This window comes from Equus caballus, chromosome 6, assembly GCF_041296265.1.
Source record: "Equus caballus isolate H_3958 breed thoroughbred chromosome 6, TB-T2T, whole genome shotgun sequence".
Lineage (NCBI taxonomy): Eukaryota > Metazoa > Chordata > Mammalia > Perissodactyla > Equidae > Equus > Equus caballus.
The window spans coordinates 44,583,986-44,604,415 of NC_091689.1; the positions used below are offsets into that span (position 1 = coordinate 44,583,986).

The 20,430-nt window shown below is 40.4% G+C and overlaps 1 protein-coding gene across 13 annotated transcripts in view; it reads right to left on the bottom strand.

The window, feature by feature from the left end:
* Positions 1 to 7,456: 7,456 nt before the first annotated feature.
* PARP11 (poly(ADP-ribose) polymerase family member 11) overlaps positions 7,457 to 20,430 on the bottom strand; it is a 37,400-nt gene continuing 24,426 nt past the window's right edge. For 6 of the 13 annotated variants that reach the window (XM_005610849.4, XM_023642192.2, XM_014740481.3 and 3 more), the window contains 6 exons: positions 19,847 to 19,967; positions 17,284 to 17,359; positions 14,139 to 14,211; positions 13,932 to 14,062; positions 9,629 to 9,780; positions 7,647 to 8,119 (listed from right to left, as the gene is read on the bottom strand). In XM_005610849.4, coding sequence (XP_005610906.1) covers positions 7,803 to 8,119; positions 9,629 to 9,780; positions 13,932 to 14,062; positions 14,139 to 14,211; positions 17,284 to 17,359; positions 19,847 to 19,967 — 870 coding nt within the window. In that variant the 3' untranslated portion in view covers positions 7,647 to 7,802. Of the gene's footprint in view, positions 8,120 to 8,777; positions 9,138 to 9,628; positions 9,781 to 13,931; positions 14,063 to 14,138; positions 14,212 to 17,283; positions 17,360 to 19,846; positions 19,968 to 20,430 lie in introns of those variants that run through there. The other 7 variants (XM_070269181.1, XM_070269183.1, XM_070269184.1 and 4 more) reach the window with 4 other exon arrangements.

The following is a 20,430-nucleotide window of genomic DNA, read 5'->3' on the forward strand; positions in this document are numbered from 1 at the left end:
GGGCTGTCCTACCTCGTGGCAGAGGAGGAGACTAGATAATTCTGGAGGGTCCTTCTCCCCTGTTCTCTAAGATGCAGCGAGAGGAACTCCCGCCCATCCTGGTGTGCCGGCTCTGAAGGAAGACGCTGCCACCTAGCGTCTGCTGCCCTCACCCCGACATCCATGCGCCTGCACCGATCCAGTTAGGACCCTCCCCGCCCCCTGGCCCCCCAAGGTGGTTTCTGTCCTCTACTCAAAACAGACCTAAACAGCAAAGCCACTCAGAAAACAGAATCAACATTAAACTACTTGTTGAATGAAAATATGCTTTTGAGAAAAAATATGAAAGGAGTCAGTACAGCACTGAGCTGTGAGAATCCAGAGTTCACTTACACAGTCCAAGTGCCAACTTTAAGGAGGTGCCGGGGACACCCTGAACACCGGTTCTGTGCGCCTTTGACAGGCAGACATAGGTCCATGTGGTGGGAGACATGGGAGAAGACCACAGATCAAGGCAAGGGTTCTAACATTTAGGCTGAATTTCTAAGACTGCCTCTTGGGAGCAGGTGTTTACCGTTTTGGGAGTGTCCAGACGTAGGCTGGAGCACTTCTTCACGGGAAAGCTGAAGAAGACATTCAAATCAGCAACATGGTGGACTGAAGCCGACTATCTTTAAATCTCTTCTTCGGCTAGACTCTGAGCTCCGTGAAGGCAGGGTTTTACCACTGAGTCCTAAATGTACTGGAAACAGATACTCGGTTCGCGTTTTGCTGAATGAATGAAAATATTAATTCACAATTTCCCTGGAGGAAGAACACTAGTTATAAATAAACAGTTATTTAACAGGTAGAGAAGGAAAAAAGAGCAGCCCCTGACATTTAGAAATTGCCCTGGGGTCAGCCCAGTGGCATAGTGGTTAAGTTCGCGCACTCTGCTTTGCAGGCGCAGGGTTCGCAGGTTCGGATCCCAGGAGCAGACCTACACACCACTCATCAAGCCATGCTGTGGTGGGGTCCCACATACAAAACGGAGGAAGACTGGCACAGATGTTAGCTCAGGAAGAATCTTCCTCAAGCAAAAAGAGGAAGATTGGCAACAGTTGTTAGCTCGGGGCCAAACTTCCTCGCCAAAAGAAAGAAAGAAAGAAATTGCCCTGGCATCATGCTAAGTCACATTGTTCTCCTCCTGAACATGAACTCTCTCACAGAACACTAACCTCAGACAAGATGACTTGGAGACTATGATAATATGAGACAAGGCATGGCCACTTCATAATTTTGTCTAAGCACAGACAAAAATAAGGTCACTGTGCCACCCACAGAATACTCAACACCCCATCTCTCAGCCAAATGAGTGACTGCTGCTTCTTTATGAATTATAGCCTATGCTCTGGCAAGTCTTCCCTTCCTACGGATGAGATTTACTGAGATTCCCAATCATAGACTCGCCCTGCTTTCTGACAGCATCCGTCTGAGAGCAAACCCTACTTCCTTACATGCTCCCCTGTATCACCCAACGAAAGCCCAAATCCTGTAACAAGCTCTTTCTAACGCCTCTTACAGGGACACTCCACAGTTCCCTATGGTCTGAGTTCTCCCTCGCTATAACCCACTTGTTTAACCACAGGGCTGCTTCTGGTGGTCTTTGGCTGAGGGGCATTGACCAAGAAAACGCCAAGAAAACAAAAGTGTGTCCCTAATTCCAAGCACAATGTGAGTCCTGCAAGAATTCCAGATCTGCGAGGGCTGTGTGAGTTACGGAACACCCTGAAAGAGGAGGGGTCCATGTATCAACACCCACGAACACTCCCCGACGCGGGCATCCTCCCAAGCAGTTCACGGGCGTTATTTCATCACACGAGGTGTGTTATTATTATCTCTATTTACAGATGGGGAAGCTGAAGCACAGAGGTCCAGTGACCTCCTCAAGGTCAGTGAGTGAGTGGAGGAACCAGGACGCACCCTGGTCATCTGATTCCCAAGTGCTCACTTCCGAGAAACAGGACTTTGATGCTGCAGGGAGGCACGTGAGTCTGTGTCCGGGGCTGGGGGCAGCAAGGCAGGAGCAAAGGCACAGGGACGAGCACGAACCCCTCTACCTAACAAGCACCTCGATTCTCTTAGTACATTGTACACTAATCCCTGCTCCTCTCTCCTCATACCCCTCAGCGCTGGTCCTGGTTCCCTTAAGGCTGACCCCCAGGGCCGGGTGTAGGGGTTGGGGACAACACATCCAGGTTCTCTAAGTGGCTTTGATTCTGTCATTTTAATTTTAATGATTAAAAAAGTGCTCCAATCTGCCTCCACCCAACATCTCGTTTTTTCTCATCTCCCCAAAGCCTGACGTGCCACGGTTGGGGGTGGCCAGGGAGATGTACACTCAATCTTTCACCTCATTACACCTGCTTGCCTTTCAGGTTTCCACATTCCAATGTCGCTTCTTCAGCAGGTCCTCTCTGATCCCCTAGGAGAGGTTACATCTCTTTGTCACAGGCTCTCACGGTGGCCTGAACTTCGCTTTTGTTCAGCTCATCACTCTCGTTACGGTTCAGTGCATGTCCTCTCTGCTAGGCTTTCAGTTCCACGAGGGCAGAGGCCATGGGTGACTCGCTCGCTGCCTGGCACAGCGCAGGAACTCAGAGCTGTGGACGTGCAGCAGAACGGGAACCGAATGGCAGCAGAGACGGAGGGAGAAGCAGGTCAGTTCCTCTCCCTTCCTACTCCAAACTCTCGCTTCTTAAGGCATCACGATCCCTGCTACTGCATTTTCTTAGCCCCAAACTCAAAAATCACCCTCAGGCAGGTCGGAGGTTGCCTAGAGAAGTGCAGCCACACTCTAGCAGGTCTTTCTCTTCTAACGCGAGTCTGAGCAGTCCTTCACAGACTTCACTCTCTGAAGAGCGAAGCTTCCCCTCCAGTGTGTTATTCAAGGTCACACTGAGTCAAAGCTAGAAATAAAACTCAGATCAGTGGCTCCCAAGATGGTGCCTGATCTTCTTAAAGGAATAAAGAGGAGGAACTGGGCTAGAACACTGATTCTCTAAGAATGTTAATCACACGTCTCTGATAATACCTGCAGCTTTCACATGTTACCTAGGAGACATTAAAGCATGAGGAGCCCTTCAGGAAAAGGTGTTTCTTAAAATGGAAGGGGAAAATACAAGAAGTACAATCTGGACTTACAATTAATGTTGCAGAAATGATGTGAATTAAATTCTGGATTGTGACTCTCCTAAGCTGGATCAGCATAAGCTACAGTCAGAACCAGCTTACTGTATGGCCTCTTGGTATAGGGTACAGCAAAGCTTAAAAGCTGCAGAAACACAAATGTCTGGCATAACCGTATGTTCCAATCTCAGGAGAAGCCACTTAAAAATGGGTAAGACCAATACTAAATTCTTAGATACACAGCCTCACGGTGACAAAGTTCAAACAAAAGCCAAGTTCTTAGTCCACAGCGCTCAACAATAGAAGCCAAGTAATTAGAGCTGAGAAAATGGATTACACGATCTTACAGCAGGAGACTCAGATCAGTTACGGCAAGGAGTTACCGTCTGGGCCTCAGGAATCACCAAGACATCTTTCTACCTGTGATGGATCAAGTACAGGTCAGTAGAGGAAGGGGCGGGGGGAAGAGAGAGATGACACGATCTCCAAACCCCCTCCCAGCCTGGAGTCCATGGAAACACAAGTTAACGACCTCTGCGAAAAGTGACGGTCACTGGATGAACGCTGAGTGTCTTCCCCAGGCCTTCAGGGCTCGTCTCTCCTACACGTGTTACTCACACCAAGCAGGCAGCCCCCAAATAACCGTGTACTTCACATTTCTCTGAAACATTCATTCCTTCCATCGGTGTTGCTCCAAGCAGCACTGTAAAATTATTCACAGGAAGGGGGACAGCACACTGTGTTCCACCAAACCTCTTCCTGCATACAGTGCGGAGGGGTAAAAAAACGTGAAGTCACCTTGCTAACGTTTCTAATCAAAACCAATTTTTGATAAGGCTTTTGTTTTTCTTTTCCCTGCTATTTTTTCATTAATTTTTTTTTTCTTGAGGAAGATCAGTCCTGAGCTAACACCCGCTGCCAATCCTCCTCTTTTTGCTGAGGAAGACTGGCCCTGAGCTAACATCCATGCCCATCTTCCTCTCCTTTATACATGGGAGCCTACCACAGCATGGTTTGTCAAGCGGTGCCATGTCTGCACCCGGGATCCAAACCGGCGAACCCTGGGCCACTGAAGTGGAACGTGCGCACTTAACCGCTGTGCCACTGGGCCGGCCCAATTTTTCATTAATTTTTATTTCTTCTCTTTACAAGTATAGAATGTGTAATTTCATCTAGAAATGGACTATCTCTTTGTTTTAGGCCAAATAAATGTTTACTTAAAAATAAGCAAAACATCCTTCCCAAAGGAGCGTGGACCACCTGGGACTAACGCACAACGAGGACGGCTATATGACTGTTTCTGGAGTTATTCCTGGCAACCTGGGAGGTGATCTCAAATACCTGAAGGGCCAAGGAACAAAATTTGTAAAGATGTTACATTTCTACATCATCAGACAAAGTTCAGTTGAATTTTCATCACAATAAGCCTTGATAATAGTCCAACATTTAGACAGCCTGGGACACGATTTTCCTAAATGGAATACTTCATTTGTTTCCACAGGTAAGCCTTGATCATTCTGTTCCTGACTTCTCTCAGCTCTAACATTAAGATACTTTTTGATACCCTCCTCTTTTGCCAACAGAAGCTGAAAGATTAAATGAAATGTCTAAGTCGCTTCTAAAGGAATTACTGCAGACCTACCGGGAGTGACTGAAGGTTGGACGGATGGCAGGAAGCACGCTCCTGGGGGAGTGCAGACACACCCTCCAGAACTGCTCCTCCGAGCCAGGGAGCACATGGAGAGTGAGCAACGCTGTGGGCGCCAGGCCTTCCTCTGCTTTGGGATTTTCAAGAGCACAGAGTAAATGATTTTCCCACAGGTTATTTGATTAGCTGTGCTCAGGGTGATTCAAACTGAGAACGAGAGACGTCCCCCATCTGCATGTGGGTTACACAAGAGTTACAGGAACAAATTCCTTGATATTCCATTATGTTTGAGCCGAAAACTTAGGTTTAAATAATACAAGGTGGAGACGAGACACAGAAATCACAGAAACAAATGCACGGCACACACAGAGAACGAAGACCCGCCAGGGAAAGCCTGAGTCACCACAGGTAAAAAAGAACAGATTCATATACCAAAAATGGCTCCAAATTCTTTATCAGCATCACTGTAACAGTCTAAACATGAAAGTTGCACTACTACAAAATCTTTCTGTTCACAACGGCAAGATTTATGCAACTGTTATTTATAAACATTTTTTTTTAATCCTGAGGCTGACATCACCAAAGTAAAAAAGAAAAGTCACTATCAGCTGGAATTTATTCACTGCAGAATTTTTAAAATCACTTATTCATTGATCTAGAATGGGTTCTCTTCACTTTCCCCAACCATATTATGTGACGACAAGAGGAAAAGATGGCAAATGGTTGTGTCTAGTCTTATTATATACTGATTATATATATGATTCTCAGCTTAATCTACTGATCAAAACAAAGACATAGAATTTTAATATCAACTCTACCACATTTAAAAAATTCATCAAAATCAGCTCTTTCTTATAAAAGGGGAGTTGGCAGCATATTCTCAGACAAGAATAATAGTACCGCTCTTTCTCACAATGTCTACTGCAGTGCACTCTGCTCACTACGCATGAGCCAGCTGGTTAGGTTCAGCGTTCCCACAGACTGCCCAGCAAGTCTCACGTCTGGGCTGCTAGTCACCTTGAGATAAGATCTGCACATGTCTAAAAGAAAAATAAGCCCCAGAGGCCACAACAGTTATTCCACTCAAGAGATGGGAGAGGCAATCGTTTTAAACTGGAAAAAAAGATAGCCATGTTGAAGTGGGAACTATTTTTCGGTATGTAAATAATTATTAAATAGAACAAAAGATTTTCAAAATCTGAATTCCTAGTGTCTCTAACATGTTTTTTGTGAACGCATCAAGAACAATGGTGTGCCTCTCTCATAAGGCAGCCTAGTGAGTTTTCCTCCAATTATTTCCATGATGATCTCTGCATGTTTCTAAAACGTTTTCTTTCTAAACATTCACAGCACTTCATCTAAACCAGCTGTTAGTCTGCACATCTGAGTCAGGAAATCTCTGTTGTCACTTGGTTTCAAAGTGTTGTACAAGCAATTTCCTGTTTACCACTTACTTTGGACTGCACTAGGTGTATTCTGAGCTAGGACAAAAATGTGGGGATATATGACAGTTGAAGAATTACCATATCTCATCTTGCTCTATACTCCTTACTTTTGCTATTTCTAGATGCCTTCCCAATTCAAATGACTGAACCGAACAACACAGGCATGCACATTTACTGGATTTTTCTTGAGAAGTTAAATTATGTTCACTACCTCTCAGCCAGAACGGGGTGAGGATAACGGAAAGAGAATTCAATATTAGACTGAGATAGAAAAAGGTTTTCTGGGAAAGCCTTGATATAAGTGTTCTTTTTCTCAGGCAGAATCAAGGAAAATCAAAGTTGGAAAAACTCTCAACAATCATATGGCCAGTTTCCCCATCTGATACCGGAACTCCTGTAAAATCTCCGCCAAGGTGTTGTCCAGACTCTGCTAGAAGAGCTGTAGGGGCAGGAAGGTGCTCCAACATTACTTACTCCCCCTTAGAACAGAACCGCAAAACAGGTGGGACAGGCAAATTAACTTCCACTAACCATAGTTATGAATGGTATCTAACTTTTCAAGAGAGTTAGCTGATTGTCAGCTGCTATGTAAAGGAATAAACCAGATTTGTTCCTAGCATTTCTTGCTTTCTGCAATGATTCAAAATGGGAAGATATGACTTAGAAATGTGAATTTTATAAATCATTGTTGAAGAGCTGTGTGTGGGAGCCCATAAAAATATCTTAGAAGTAATTATTATAGGGACCCCAAAACAAAGGGAAAACTAATGTTTTGAATAATAAATAAAAGTTTCATTTCAAAGATGCAATAAACACTCATGCAGCAAGTCTTGGTACAAGATTCAAGAGCTCTGGTGGACGCACTGTAGGCTAATTGCAGTCTGCGGCCTTCGTCAATCAGCTGTCAGAGGCAGAAGAGAATGCCCGGAGCAGGTCTGAGACTGCAGCCTACTGCCCTAAGGCAATCAGGACAGGGAATCTACCCTGACTGTCTCCTTCTGGCTGTCTGGCAGCACTGCAAATAACCGTCTTGTTTCTCATGTCTCTCAAGGTACTCAGTCTGCTTCGAGGTTGTAAATCCCTCTTCAGAAGACCAACAAAGCAGTATACCGATTGGTGGACAATAACATCAGAATTCAATGTATAAAGGATCAGTGCCTCTGAAGGGACAGATTTATGTCTATATTTTATTTTTTGAACATTTATATGAATGTCTATTTGAACTGAAAATATTTATCCTGATAATACACACGTAAACTTTAGACTCTCAATGACCATGTTGAGACGCAGCTGATTCAATTTTGAGTGGCATCTGTCACCCCTATCTGTTAAAATGACAACGGTGTCAGTCTTTAACAAACAAGACTAAGAGCAATAGACAGAAACAAAACAACAGAAAACCAACCTTAAAGTTAGTATGTCTTTTTATATGGAGGCCACTTTTTTTCATATCTGTTTCAAAAGTATCAGACAATTAACATTAAGTGGCTAGATGACAAGAGAGCAAATCTTCCTGCAAAAAAGAAGAAAACTTCCTTGATCACGGATATTTGGAAGTGAAATCAATGAAAGTCTATTAAGTACTCAGGATAGATCTGGTTGGCATCAAACACCACAAAGATCTTTGGGTTCCAGGTGTCGTCCACACAGCTGTCATACAAATTCACATAGCTCCCATCTTTGGAAGGAGGTCTCATGTATTTGGAGTCTCCGTTTATGTAATCTCCAATTAGCACTCGAGCAAGAAACATAGATTTATATGTTCTATATAGATGCCGCTGCTGCAAGCTCACACCATGGATCTGGAATGTGTTTCCATGCCTTATGTCATCTTTGCAGAAGCGACTGGAGTAAGCAGCATCTCTAGCAAAATAGGTTCCTTAAACAAAAAGACCAAGAAAAGCCAAGATTATTCTGAATACACGAAACCCAAGCAAAAACACTCTAATTGTTAGGGGAACAGACACGTGGAATTGTATAACAAAAATAGATGTGGAATTTCCTCATCTGCAGATCTTTCAGAAAAGAACAGAATCCACCTGTAATGGACAGCTGTGATGCGGGCTGCCACAGGGATAGATTTGCTAGTCTAGACTAGTGCCCACCACCACCACCAGCCCCACCCCCACCAAAATGTAGCTCCCAGAACCCTGTTTTCAAAAGAAATCTTACAAAGAAATCCACTATGTAAGACAGATTCAAATTGTTTGTGATTAAAAGTGTGTCAGGACCCAAGCTGTAACTGGTTGGGACTCCCTCCCCTTTCTACCTCCTTCCACCACTTTTCTCACCCCGCTACCCTTGTCCAGCATTCACCGAAGCCCTGGAGAGCACAGTGAAAACTATGGGTCTACAGAGATTATTTCAAACCTCAAGAAACCACATTTCATGATACAGGGAACCATTCAATAATATTTCTGGAAATAACAGAACCCTACATCCAGGAAAAGATTTCTGAAGAGAATCAAATGCTCTTCATACCTGAGCCTTCCAAAAGAACAATTTCACTGGTTCATTGTCTAAATATGAAAACTCAGTAAAGCACCTGACTCTTCTCAAATGGTAGGCCCAGGAGATTGACAGCATTATGGGCATACTTTGGAAATGAATTGCAAAGTCTCATACAGTATTACCCAATACTGATGAGATCTATGTAATATTTTTCTGATCCTCTTACAGTAATGGGATGCCCTTTTCAGTAGTTATTTTAAAAAGTAATTTACTTTTTAAAAATGAAGCACACCCTGATCCTAATTGGTAGTCAGTTCTCTTGGTGAAGGTAAGGTACAAAGTAAGGACCAGAAAAATAGATGTCCATCCCTTACCTTTTCCCCTCATCTCTCTCCTTAATTTGCTTGAGAAGTGGGCATAAATTGGAGAACTGGGACGTTCACAACCTTACAAAAAGGGTGAGGATTTCCCCCATTAATCCTTATCGCTCATTAATATTCTAACCTATCATTTTTGAAAAAACAAAACAAAACAAACAAAAAATACTAGTACCTGGACCTGTGCACAATGTAATTAATTTATTTTATAGTTCTCTCTATATGTGACATAAAACAGTTTAGTTTTATCCACGAAACGGACTTATACATGGAAACTAAATGTAATGCAAAAATCAGCTAATATGGACATGCTATCCCATCTAAATGACAGACTCGGGCAGCTATTTAATCCAGTTGGAATGTAAAAGTCTGACTTCCATTCTGTACATGCAGGAAGTGGCTTTTGTGTGGCTCAGAAATTCTGAGTGTGCCAGGAACCTAAAAGTACAGTAACTTTGAACTTAATGACTATCAAACCCTGAATTACAACACAATCAATATCTCCAAAAAGAGGGGATTCTCTTCTAAGACTGAAATCGGACTGAAATTCTGATAATTACCTTTTCCAAAGAGAGCACCATGTATACCATTTATTCTCCAATCAAAGTTATGAATGCAAATTGCTTCCACAAATTCACTGCTGGTACCATGAAAGAGCATTTCCTCATTAATCTGAGGCACACCTCTTTTTTTCTTGAGTTGAGCCTTTTTCCTAAAAACACAATACACATAGGCACAAAATACACACAGAAATGTTAGTGGTTTCTATTAATTTTTCAAGGAGCAAAGTTCAATAGAAAGGGTGAGAGAGAAAGCATTTCTTTAACATAAATCATAAGTGGACACAGTAGCTCTGCAAAAGAAATAATCTTGAATGCTCTTGGACACATAAATCATCTCATCAAAAACTACTAGTTAAAACTGAAACTTAAGGTTGAAAATTATACCAAAAACTACAGCTATCTCAGACGATGCCCCATCATGGGAAAGGTGATTGATTGTCTAAACCAGCCAAGTTTTATAGATACCCAAAAACGACACTGCAAACAACTAAATAATATAAAGTTCACAGTCTTTAAACAGTGAATTCCTTGAGCAGGACCATGTCTTAATCTTTTTATCTCCAGAGACCAGAAAATGCTGGTTGAATTGAACTGAATTTTGAGTCTTAGGGCCGAAGAGACATGAAGCCATCTAGGTCAACTCCCTTCCCAGTGAACAATCTCTTCTAACACATAAAAAGATGTTCAATGTAGGACTGATTGTAACAGTAAAAAAAAAAACAAATAGCCTAAAATTCTTTCATAAAAAGTGAATAATTATATATTTATATGTGAAAGTTAAAAGTAATGAACTAGATTTCTATATATTAACAGATACTCTTGAAAAATAATGTTGAATGTAAAAAGAATGTTGCAAAAAGAGATATATAACTTAAAATAATACTGTATATTCTATAGGTATATATACAAAGGTAGTAAAATAATATAAAAATATGGACAGGAAGGCATCACACCAACCTCAAGAGGAAAGAAGGAGAACAGAATAAGGATGGGGTAAACACTTCACCTGTATCTGTATCTTAAAAAAAAACCCAGATACAAAGATGAAGAACACATGACAAATATTAAAATGTTAAATCTGATTGGTAGGTATATGGATATCTATAAACTATTTGCTGCATTTTCATTTTTTAGATATTCCATTAAAAACATGTTTTAAAAATTAAAAGAATCCCCTGCCCCCTTCTATCTCGAATAGCTAGCTATTTAAGGCCTGCTTTAATTCGTTCCAGCATCAAGTGCTCACTGCTTTGCAAGACACTGCAGTCTATTAGGGATCACCCATAATTGTTAGAAAGTATATCCACCCCAACACTGAACCCAAATCTGCCTTCCTGTTACTTTTACTGATTGGTCTCAGCTGTTCTCTTCTGAATACACAATTCAAATACTCTTCTACAAAACAACTCTGCAAATATCCAAAAATAGCTATGAACACTGACCTGGGCTCTCCTCTCTAGGTAAATAGACATCATTCCCTCAACTATTCCTCACGCAGCATAGTTTCCAGGCCTTTCTCCATTCTGGACAGCCTTTAGTTGACAAGAATCCCTGGATGCCCCCTACTTTATAAATGTTGGTAAGAAACAGAGACAGAGTCCAGGTGCCATCAGCACTGACCGCAAGCAGCACACCGCTGACATCACTCTGCAGCAGGGCTCACACTGGCAACTGACACAGGTGTGTCATCAACGAAAACTCCTAGGACCTTCTCAACCAGACTTCTCTTGGCTTGTTTTATTTGTACAACTGATTTATAAACCTAACGCAGTAGCTTTATTTCAATTAAGCTTATCTCGATTCAGTAATTTATAAACAACATGCAGCGTAGTAATTGTGTGGGGAAACTGGATATCTGCACATAGATGATGAGAGAAACGGAAATGTATGTGGCCTTTCTCAAGAGACATTTGGCAGTATGTACCAAAATTTAAATGTATATGCTTTAATCTATCGGTGAGAGTATTTTCAGACCATTAAGCACGACATTACAAGAATGCATGCTTTCTTTAGCGTTAAACAGCGTTAAACAAATACACACTTCAGAAAAAGCCAGCATGTTTTCACCAAGAACAAATTATGCCAACTTCCCTTTTTAGACCTTTACGTACTTTTTTCTACAACACACATTTGCTGCTTTTCTAACTAACAAAAAAAGTCTTTTTTAAGAAAAGATAATCATATTTGTTTTGACTCACTGTTTCAATCTTCCAAGGTCTTTCAAACTCTCTGTCTCTTACGATGGAGACAAGACCGAGAAGTGTGTGCCAGATGATAGTATAGAGAGAAAAACTAATACCTATTTAAAAGTCTTCATGCAAAGAGCAACGTGAACGGCAGGCATGCTTTCTTCTTGAGCCCTTCAGCATTTTTATCAGGGATTTGGATGAAAATGTAGAAGACGGCTTATCACACTTGCAAAAGATTGAAAACTAGAAGCGGTAACTTATTGTGTGACTGAACCAGGAGTCAAAAAGACCTCGGAAGATTGAAACAGTGAGTCAAAACAAATATCATTACGCTGTTTTATCCCAAGTGCCTACAATAGTGCCTGTCACAAAGCAGGTGCTCAAACATTAGCTGGAAGGAGGGAGGAAGTAAGAAAGGCCTGGACAGCATGCAAACTGATGCCTGACAGACTCACGTGGGCCTCGTGGCCTGGAGAGTGAGTCACAGGTTACATGACAATGAGATTGACTAGGTTATTCTAGTTCTTCAGGGAGACGTCAAAATGACAGGCTGCTCTTACGACAAGACTCAGTATTTTCTACTGTCACAGCAGGTGGCAGGTTCATGTACCATCAGACATTCCTGTAGGTCGACACTCCATAAAATCATAAAGGGCATCGACAGAATAAAACTGTTTCCTGTGAAATTCTTGGTATAAAACATTTTGGGAATTCACTGGTACATTTTTACCAGTAGGATTTAACTGAGGACTCAAATTACGAGGGAGACAAATATGAACTCCACTTCAGAGGCCTGATTATGAATAAGGTATTAAGTTTTCATCTGACCATTTTAGAAAAACTTACTTTATTTGCTGAGAGAATAAAACCAAAGGGGAGAGAGGCTTCCATCCTCCTCGACATAAGAGTCCCCCACAGAGGGCTGAATAAAGCTTCCAAACTCAGGGAGACGCAGCTGGTCAGAAATACAGTTGGCTTGGTCCAAAAACTCAAGACTATAAAGAATACAAGCTGAAAACCCCTTATTTTATAATATAAACTACTATGAGAACAAAACCTGGAATTTACTCGGTCCATACAACTGCCTGAGCAGAAGCAGGAAAGAATTCCACGGACCATTTCCAAACAAGAGTCAGCCTGGTTTTCAAGCATATGAGAATGAAATGAGTTAAGGTCAGGGATTTGCTTTAAAATCCTGCAGCGACAACAACAATAGCAAAAAAGGTGACAGATTGCGTGCGATAAATCCTGATAAATGTTAAATCAGGATGGACGATACGCAGGGGATAATTATATTAAACTCTATTATTTGAAATTTTTCTGAATAAATATTAAAAGTTTGCTCATATTAAAAAATATTAAAAATCAAATCTCATACACAAATTTAATACAAATATTTCTGAAAACCACTTAATTTAAATAACATTATAATAAAATACAGCATAACAGATTAATTTGGACAATATCTTTAAGTTTTCTGTAATGGGCTTGATTTTTAGGTTAAGTGCACACTGAACAAGCCAATGAGTCATTTCTAACCTAAATTGAGCAACTAATTGAGATTTTAAATCTACAACATAAACTTTGGGCCAAGTAGGAAATGTGAAGGCAGTTTTTACAATGTCCTTCAAAACTAAACAAGTAAATGAATACACGCAAGATAGTGTAATTGTTAAAAAAAAAACCTCAATACTGTTTGAGAGACTTCTAATTCAACAAAAAAGTCTGAGCCAAGAAAGTCATATCAACAAAACTAAGCAGCTCCCCAGATTCCTTTACAATGCTGATGTCAGCCAAGATGCACAAGTCCTAAACCTTGACAGGAGAGCGAGCTTCTGGGGTGCTGAAGAGACTGACCTGTAGCATCGCTCTACAACCTTCTAAGCAATGCCTGGCATTTTCATACCCAGCAGCTCTCTTTGACTCCCTGAGAATGCTGAAGACGACGGCTGAGATCAGGTCCAAATGGGCAAGAGGAAAACACAGTGAGTCTACACAGTTCCCGTGGCACCACTGAAAACTAATACAATTACACATTTGTGCTTCACTATCTCTAAAACTATAGAAGTCTTAGAGGCCAAGGACAGGGTTCAGATCAGAAACTGTCTCACCTGCAAAAGAACTCCCACAAGTCTAGGTTTTGAATTCTCTGAATTCTTTTAATTCTGTTGCGATCCATTGTTTTCCCAAAGAGACTAGCAACTTCATTATATTCATGTGTTTGATTGTGCAAAGGAATAAGCTGGAAAAAGAAGTTTGCACAGTTTTATTGGGGTCCTTTCCAATCTCTTTCACGTTACAGTCAGTTCTGCTCTTACCTGATAGGGTACTTCAGTATTCACATTCTCCCAGTGTGGCGGCATGGGGATAGCCTCGTTTTCACAGATATAACTAAATAGCAAAAGACAGAACAAAATATTAGAAGCGGATTATAATTATTGTCAACGATCCAGCCTTTTCTCCAAAGCTAAATTTTCATGTTTGAGGTATTGTGACAAATGAAATGAAGTGTGGCCCTTGGTTTCTTTAGTTTAAAACTCTTATTGAATGTCTACTGTGTCTACTGTTTAGGTGCTGAGTCGAGAAGCTTCATGGAAAACGTCCAATCCTACATAACATCAAAATTTCAAAAACAACTGTTTAATTCTGTCGTTTTTCTAAAATTGCCAGAATTTCTTTAAAATGCAAGGAAGATTTTAGACAAAGAAAAGGAATTTACAAGAAGAAAATCAAACTCTTGATTCAAAAAAAACCATCTCTTGAACAGATTTATACTGCCTATTAAATAAAATCGAAACTCCTGAGCCATGTGTTCAAAGTCCTTCAAGACCTAACTCAAAACTAAAGCTTTCTCTGTGTGTGGCCCACTGCCTCCCACAGCCCACATTATTCACTTAGTGCAGTCAGTCAGCGAAACTTCTAGAGACCATCTACCATGTTCAAGCCAGTGGATGTGAGCAAAGAAGACAGTCAGTCGGGGGGCTTAATGGCAAAAGGCTGAAATGGACATACTAATCCTCTCTGCTGACTGGAGATTCCTGGAAGAAATTCACCAATTTCAAGCCCATCCTCAGCTTAATTTTTTAAACTCATTTTAATTTTTGAAAAGATCGTCTAATCATATGATTTAAAAATTAATAAGCATAAAGAAGTAAAGTGAATAGTTTCCCTCCCACTCCAGTCATTGCTCTGTCTTATTCTCACCTCTTGCCCAACTCCAAGTCATCATTGTTTTTAGTCTTTGGGGATTCTTCCAGAACTCCTTTGGGTTAACCCAAATCAATTTTTCTCCCCACACAAATGATAACATAAACCTGTTTTTTGCAGCTTTTTTCTTTTTCACTTAATATGCTTTTAGAGATCTTTCCATCTCTGTAGACAGAAAGCATCCTCATTCCCAGTCCCTACACAGAGCCTGGCACATGAAGCCACTCAACAAGCACCTCTGAATGAATAAGTGCATTTTATTTTACAGATGCATAGAATTCCATTGTATGGATACGCCATAATCTATGTAATAAGTCCCTATTGATGATATTTCACTTGTCTTCAACTTTTTGCTACTGTTAACAGAATGCTGCAAAGAAGAAGTTTTCCCATTTCTCATTTTACATATCCACTAGTCTATCTGTAGGATAACATCTTGGAAATGGAATTTTTGGGTCAAAAAATATATTTATTCATGATTTTGACAGATACTGCCCAAATTCCCTCCTTGACGGTTATACTCATTGACATTCCCATCAAAAATGTAGAGAATGCCTATTTTCCAAAAACTTCTCCAAAAAAGGTACATTATCAAACTTTTGAATTTTTGTTAATCTGGTAGTAAAAAATAGTCTGGTATAATTTGTATTTCTCTTACTACAAGTTAGGTTGTATAAACTGTTCAAATTCTTTGCTCATTTTTCCAATGGGTTGTTGGTCTACTTAGCAATTCCTAGAAGTACTTCATATACTACAGCTATGAACCCTTTGACTGTGATAATAAGTAACAATAGTTTTCCTAGGTTTTTTTTTTTTTCACTTTGCCTAAAGTACCTTTTAGCTATGGAAATTTAAAAAAAATTTTATGTAGCCCATAGCCTTAATTAACTGTAAACTCTTTGCCAATAGGAAACATGTACTATTCACCTCCTATTGATAAATGCTCAATATATCCCTGCAATAAAGAAATAAACACTTCGATACCCGCTTCTACTCTCCCTCATCACCCTCCTGTACCCTACCTAACGGTTCCACCTCTTTTACTGTCCTGCTCACTGCCTCCATTCTGCTCAGTTCTCTCCCTTTCCTGTCTTGGTCCTATGGTTTGTACAGTCTATGACAGAACAAAGTGCTCGACCCCATCACGTGCTTCTTCTCCCCACTTCAATATCCCAGATATAATAACATACAGTGACAATAACATTTTCCCTTATTATGTCTCATTTTCCTCTCAGATTACATACTCCTTGAAGATAAGTAATGCCTTGATTATATTCCTTGAACTTAAGAATGAGGATATGATGTAGCTGGTAAGGAAACTACCCTCTCTATATTCTTCAGAAGTACTAGAGCATTCATTGTACAAGTACTTGAATAATTTTTAAATCATGATGCTCAAATATAAGCCAAAAGTGTTAAGAAACACACTGATAGAAACTTAAAACATTTCTTTCCTTACTCTTATCCTTTCCAAGTATCTCCTTGGAAGGAGCAAATGATATCCCCTACAATTTATATATCAGCATTTTTTTTCTATTTCAATTTAAATTCTTTGAACAGCAGGAATTTCAACACTTGCCTGAGGAATCATTCCAGAAAACAGGAGACATGCTCTAAGATTTTTCCTTTCAATTACATTCACATAAAAAACAAATATTTATTCTCTCCTGGCACTTCTACCTCTCTTTTCAGGCTGTATACACCCAGAGACAGCAAAAAGGAAAACCTGCACCCAGGTCCAGGGAACAAGTGGATGCGCTGGCGTCCCATTGTACTCCCATCTTCCTTGGGTCTCTCTGAGTTACCACAGATTTGAAATTACTTCTAGGAGTTGCCCCATGGGGGTCAGTGGAGGTGGAGACCAAGTGGGCAACTACCTAGAATTTATGGCCCAAATAACTGGATGGTTCTGTGAGAGTATTTCCAAATTAATGCAAACTTACTTCAGTAGGTTATTTTAACAATTTATAGCAGATACTATAAGTAAGGCATTTTGTAACTACCATGCAAACTTTCTAAAGAATTGAAAAATATAAATATATAAGGGAAAATGAAAAGGATAACAGGAGAGGAAACAAGTAGAAAATACTCATATTGCTATTTCATTGACTAATATGAAATTCAGTAATGAAAAGATCAATATTAAGATCATTAAATAATCTATCAAAACATTTCAGTCTATTTGTTCCTCTGTCAAGTATTAAGAAAGAGGGAGAGGAAAAGCCCACCCTTTCCACCCCTATTCTCTTCCAGTACCTGAAAGCACTGATAGAAAAGGGGGCTCTTTTTATTAAGCGCTGTTTTCCAGTGGTGAGATTCATTTGCTTCATTTCTGTATACAAAGACAAAGATATCAGATAAGTCATAGAAACACATTGTACTAAACTGTCACGAAGATCTGTAGCCACACTACACGATGACCAGGAATCACGGAGCTCTGGGAGGAGCTGACGAGCACAGTATGCTAAGGATGCTTTACCACATATCTAGTTATCATCTCATAAAAGTGTCCATCAAGGAGCACAGCTTCACTGCCTGAGCTAAGCTCAGACATAAGGATGCTAATCCCACACACTGCTCAGTGTGCAGGGTCTATTCCTTTCTGTATCATACTTAGGTTAACCTGACACTCAAATAGAAAAGTTCTAAACTTAGGAAAATTAAGAGTACTAGGAAGAGAAAGAAACTATAGTACTGAATCCTCTGGTTAGTTTATTAAGCGGAAAATGTACTTTGATTTCTCCAAAAGTTTTGGAAATGATAAAAAAGATACATTACCATTATAAAACTTGCACAATTCACAGAATTTCAAAAATCTGTACATTTTTTACCTTCTCTTTAAATTGTATAGCTAAACCAAAAAATAGAAAACCTAGCTAGACTCAATACATACTTATATAGTCATGCATTGCTTAACAAGAGGGATATGTTCTGAGAAGCGTGTCGCTGTGCATACATCACAGAATGCACTTACACAAGCCTAGATGGTGTGGCCTACGTCACACCTAGGCCGTATGGGAGTAATTTTATGGGACCACCACCATATATGCGGTGTGTCATTGACCGAAACATCCTAATGCGGCACATGACAGTATGAGATTCTAGTGATAAAAGACTAATTAACTAACAAAGTATTATTTTCTTCTTTCATGTATGCCTTAGCTATGGCAATAGTTATCAGGTCCATTTCTTCATTCCCACAAAGTCAAGTCCTAAGTCTTAACGCGAGATTCCAGTCAGTTTATCTTGTCTAATTGGCATCATTTCATTCCAAACCCACGCAGGCAAACGCTGTGCTAAGCGCGTCTGCGCTCGGCTCTGCACACATCGGCATCACAGCCGCACAGGGGGAAGCACGATCTTCTCAGCACGTGGAGCGACGCCTGTGGTGTCTGCTTCTTACAGCACCTCATTTTGAGTTTACTTTTCATTATCTTTATAGGGAACTTAGCTGGCTGTGGCAGAATGGTTGGGGCTATTTTGCAAATAGTACATATAAAGTGTGAATACCTATACCTTTGAAACAGTATCATTATACAGTGGGTTGGGCAACTTGAAGTATTATATGTTACTCCTGTTCTTTGATAAAGATTTTTTTTAATAAACTGCATTGTCTGAGAGAAAGCTTCAAAAAACGACAGTTTACTAGAAAATATCCTTTCAGAAACAGGTGGCTTGCTGAATTATCTCCCAAATGCTTTGACAAACTTCATCCTCTCCATGAAGCCTAATGTGTTTGGTGTCATTATGTCTCAGTATTGCTTCAAACTGGCAGTTGTACACAAGACTAACGTGCCCACCAGGCACCTTCTGCCTAGACTGCAGCAGGAAGACAAACGCCAGGGCCCCTTAAAGGCAGCCTATTTGCCTAAAGCCCTAAAAAAAGTTATGGTTAGTCAGGAGTAAGAATCTAATGGTTTAACTCTTGATAAAAGTAAAAACACTTTGGTGGGCAACAACCCACAGACTTGGTTGCATCACTTCTTACCAGATAACCCCTTTCACTATTTCTGGGCCTTGGCTCACCCAAGGGACTTTCCTATGGTTTCACCGCCCCACCCCAACAAAATACACACTAACTCTGTCATAAAGACACTAGTCACAGACACTGGGAAAGAACAGCCAGAGCACTGAACTGCGGAGCAACCAAAATGTACCTCCGTTAAGAAGGCTCCCATCCAGGTCGTGTTTGCCTCTAGCAGCAAACAGCTAAAGCTAGCAGCTTGAAACTGCAGGGGCTGAATCCAACAGGTTTTCCCTGGGATACCTAGAAACATGCCCATACATCAGAGATGAGATCCAAAGTGGCTCATCTGTGGAGACCAATGAAATCAGAAAATGGCAGAAGGCAATGTCCACTGAAGAAAGATTTCTGGCAAGGACACCAAGAGATGGGTTATTCAGCTGAGGTTTGGTCTTAAAACTATCACCAGCTACCTACGACTCTGTCCCTTAACCTCTCAGATTGATCCTTAAAATAAAAAAGTTCCTACCTATTTCAAAAGACTGATGGGATGATGAATAAAACAACAACTAAAAAGTGTTTTATGTTCCTTAGAAGAGAAGCATTACATAAAATCAAAATATATGATAATCTCCATATACATTAGTATCTATAAGTATATAAATACTCCTTTATCAAAGGTGATGTTGCTCAAGAAGGTTTTGAATCTTGAGTTTTGACAGAGGTATTTTTGTGTATTACAAAATGATTTACTTCACTGTTTACAAATATATTAACTAATCCTGATCTTCAGAGCTATAGATTTTACCATATCAATATACTAAAAACACACAACTATTAGGGAAAAAAACATACCTGCAAAGTCTATCTTGTAGCTGAATTTGGAAGTAGTAAAAGAAATGGAGCCACAAGGGTTTGTTTTGAAGCTTTTTTCGATATCTTCACTGCTAACTGAACACTGAATGTTGGTATCCGGCTTTAAGACAAACCAGAAAGTTTCATTTACCAGCTGTTCACATTAATGGCTTGGCCACAGAGGTGGTACTGTGGTCACAGAGACAGAGAATGGCGGGAGGAGGGAAACTCACTAATCTCCTGTTCTAGTTCCCAACACATGGGGGAGAAGCCCGGCTAAGCCAGCACACTGAAAATGGTGCGAGGATTTCTAGCAAAGGAACTTCAACAACTGGTTAAAGTCCCTTTTTCCAAATTATTACAATTTTCACAAATTGTTACAATCATTATACTTCTCAAGTGGCTCAAATGAAATCTTCTTTAAGTAGTCTTGTGAGTAAAGAAGACCACAAGCTTCTGAGTATGGGTTGAAATCTTAGCTTAAGCACTGACTAGCAGTGTGTGACTCTGGATAAATTATGTTCACTTTGCTGAGTTTCACTTTCTTTGGCTGTAAGACAGAGTGTTCAGATCTGCTTCGGAGT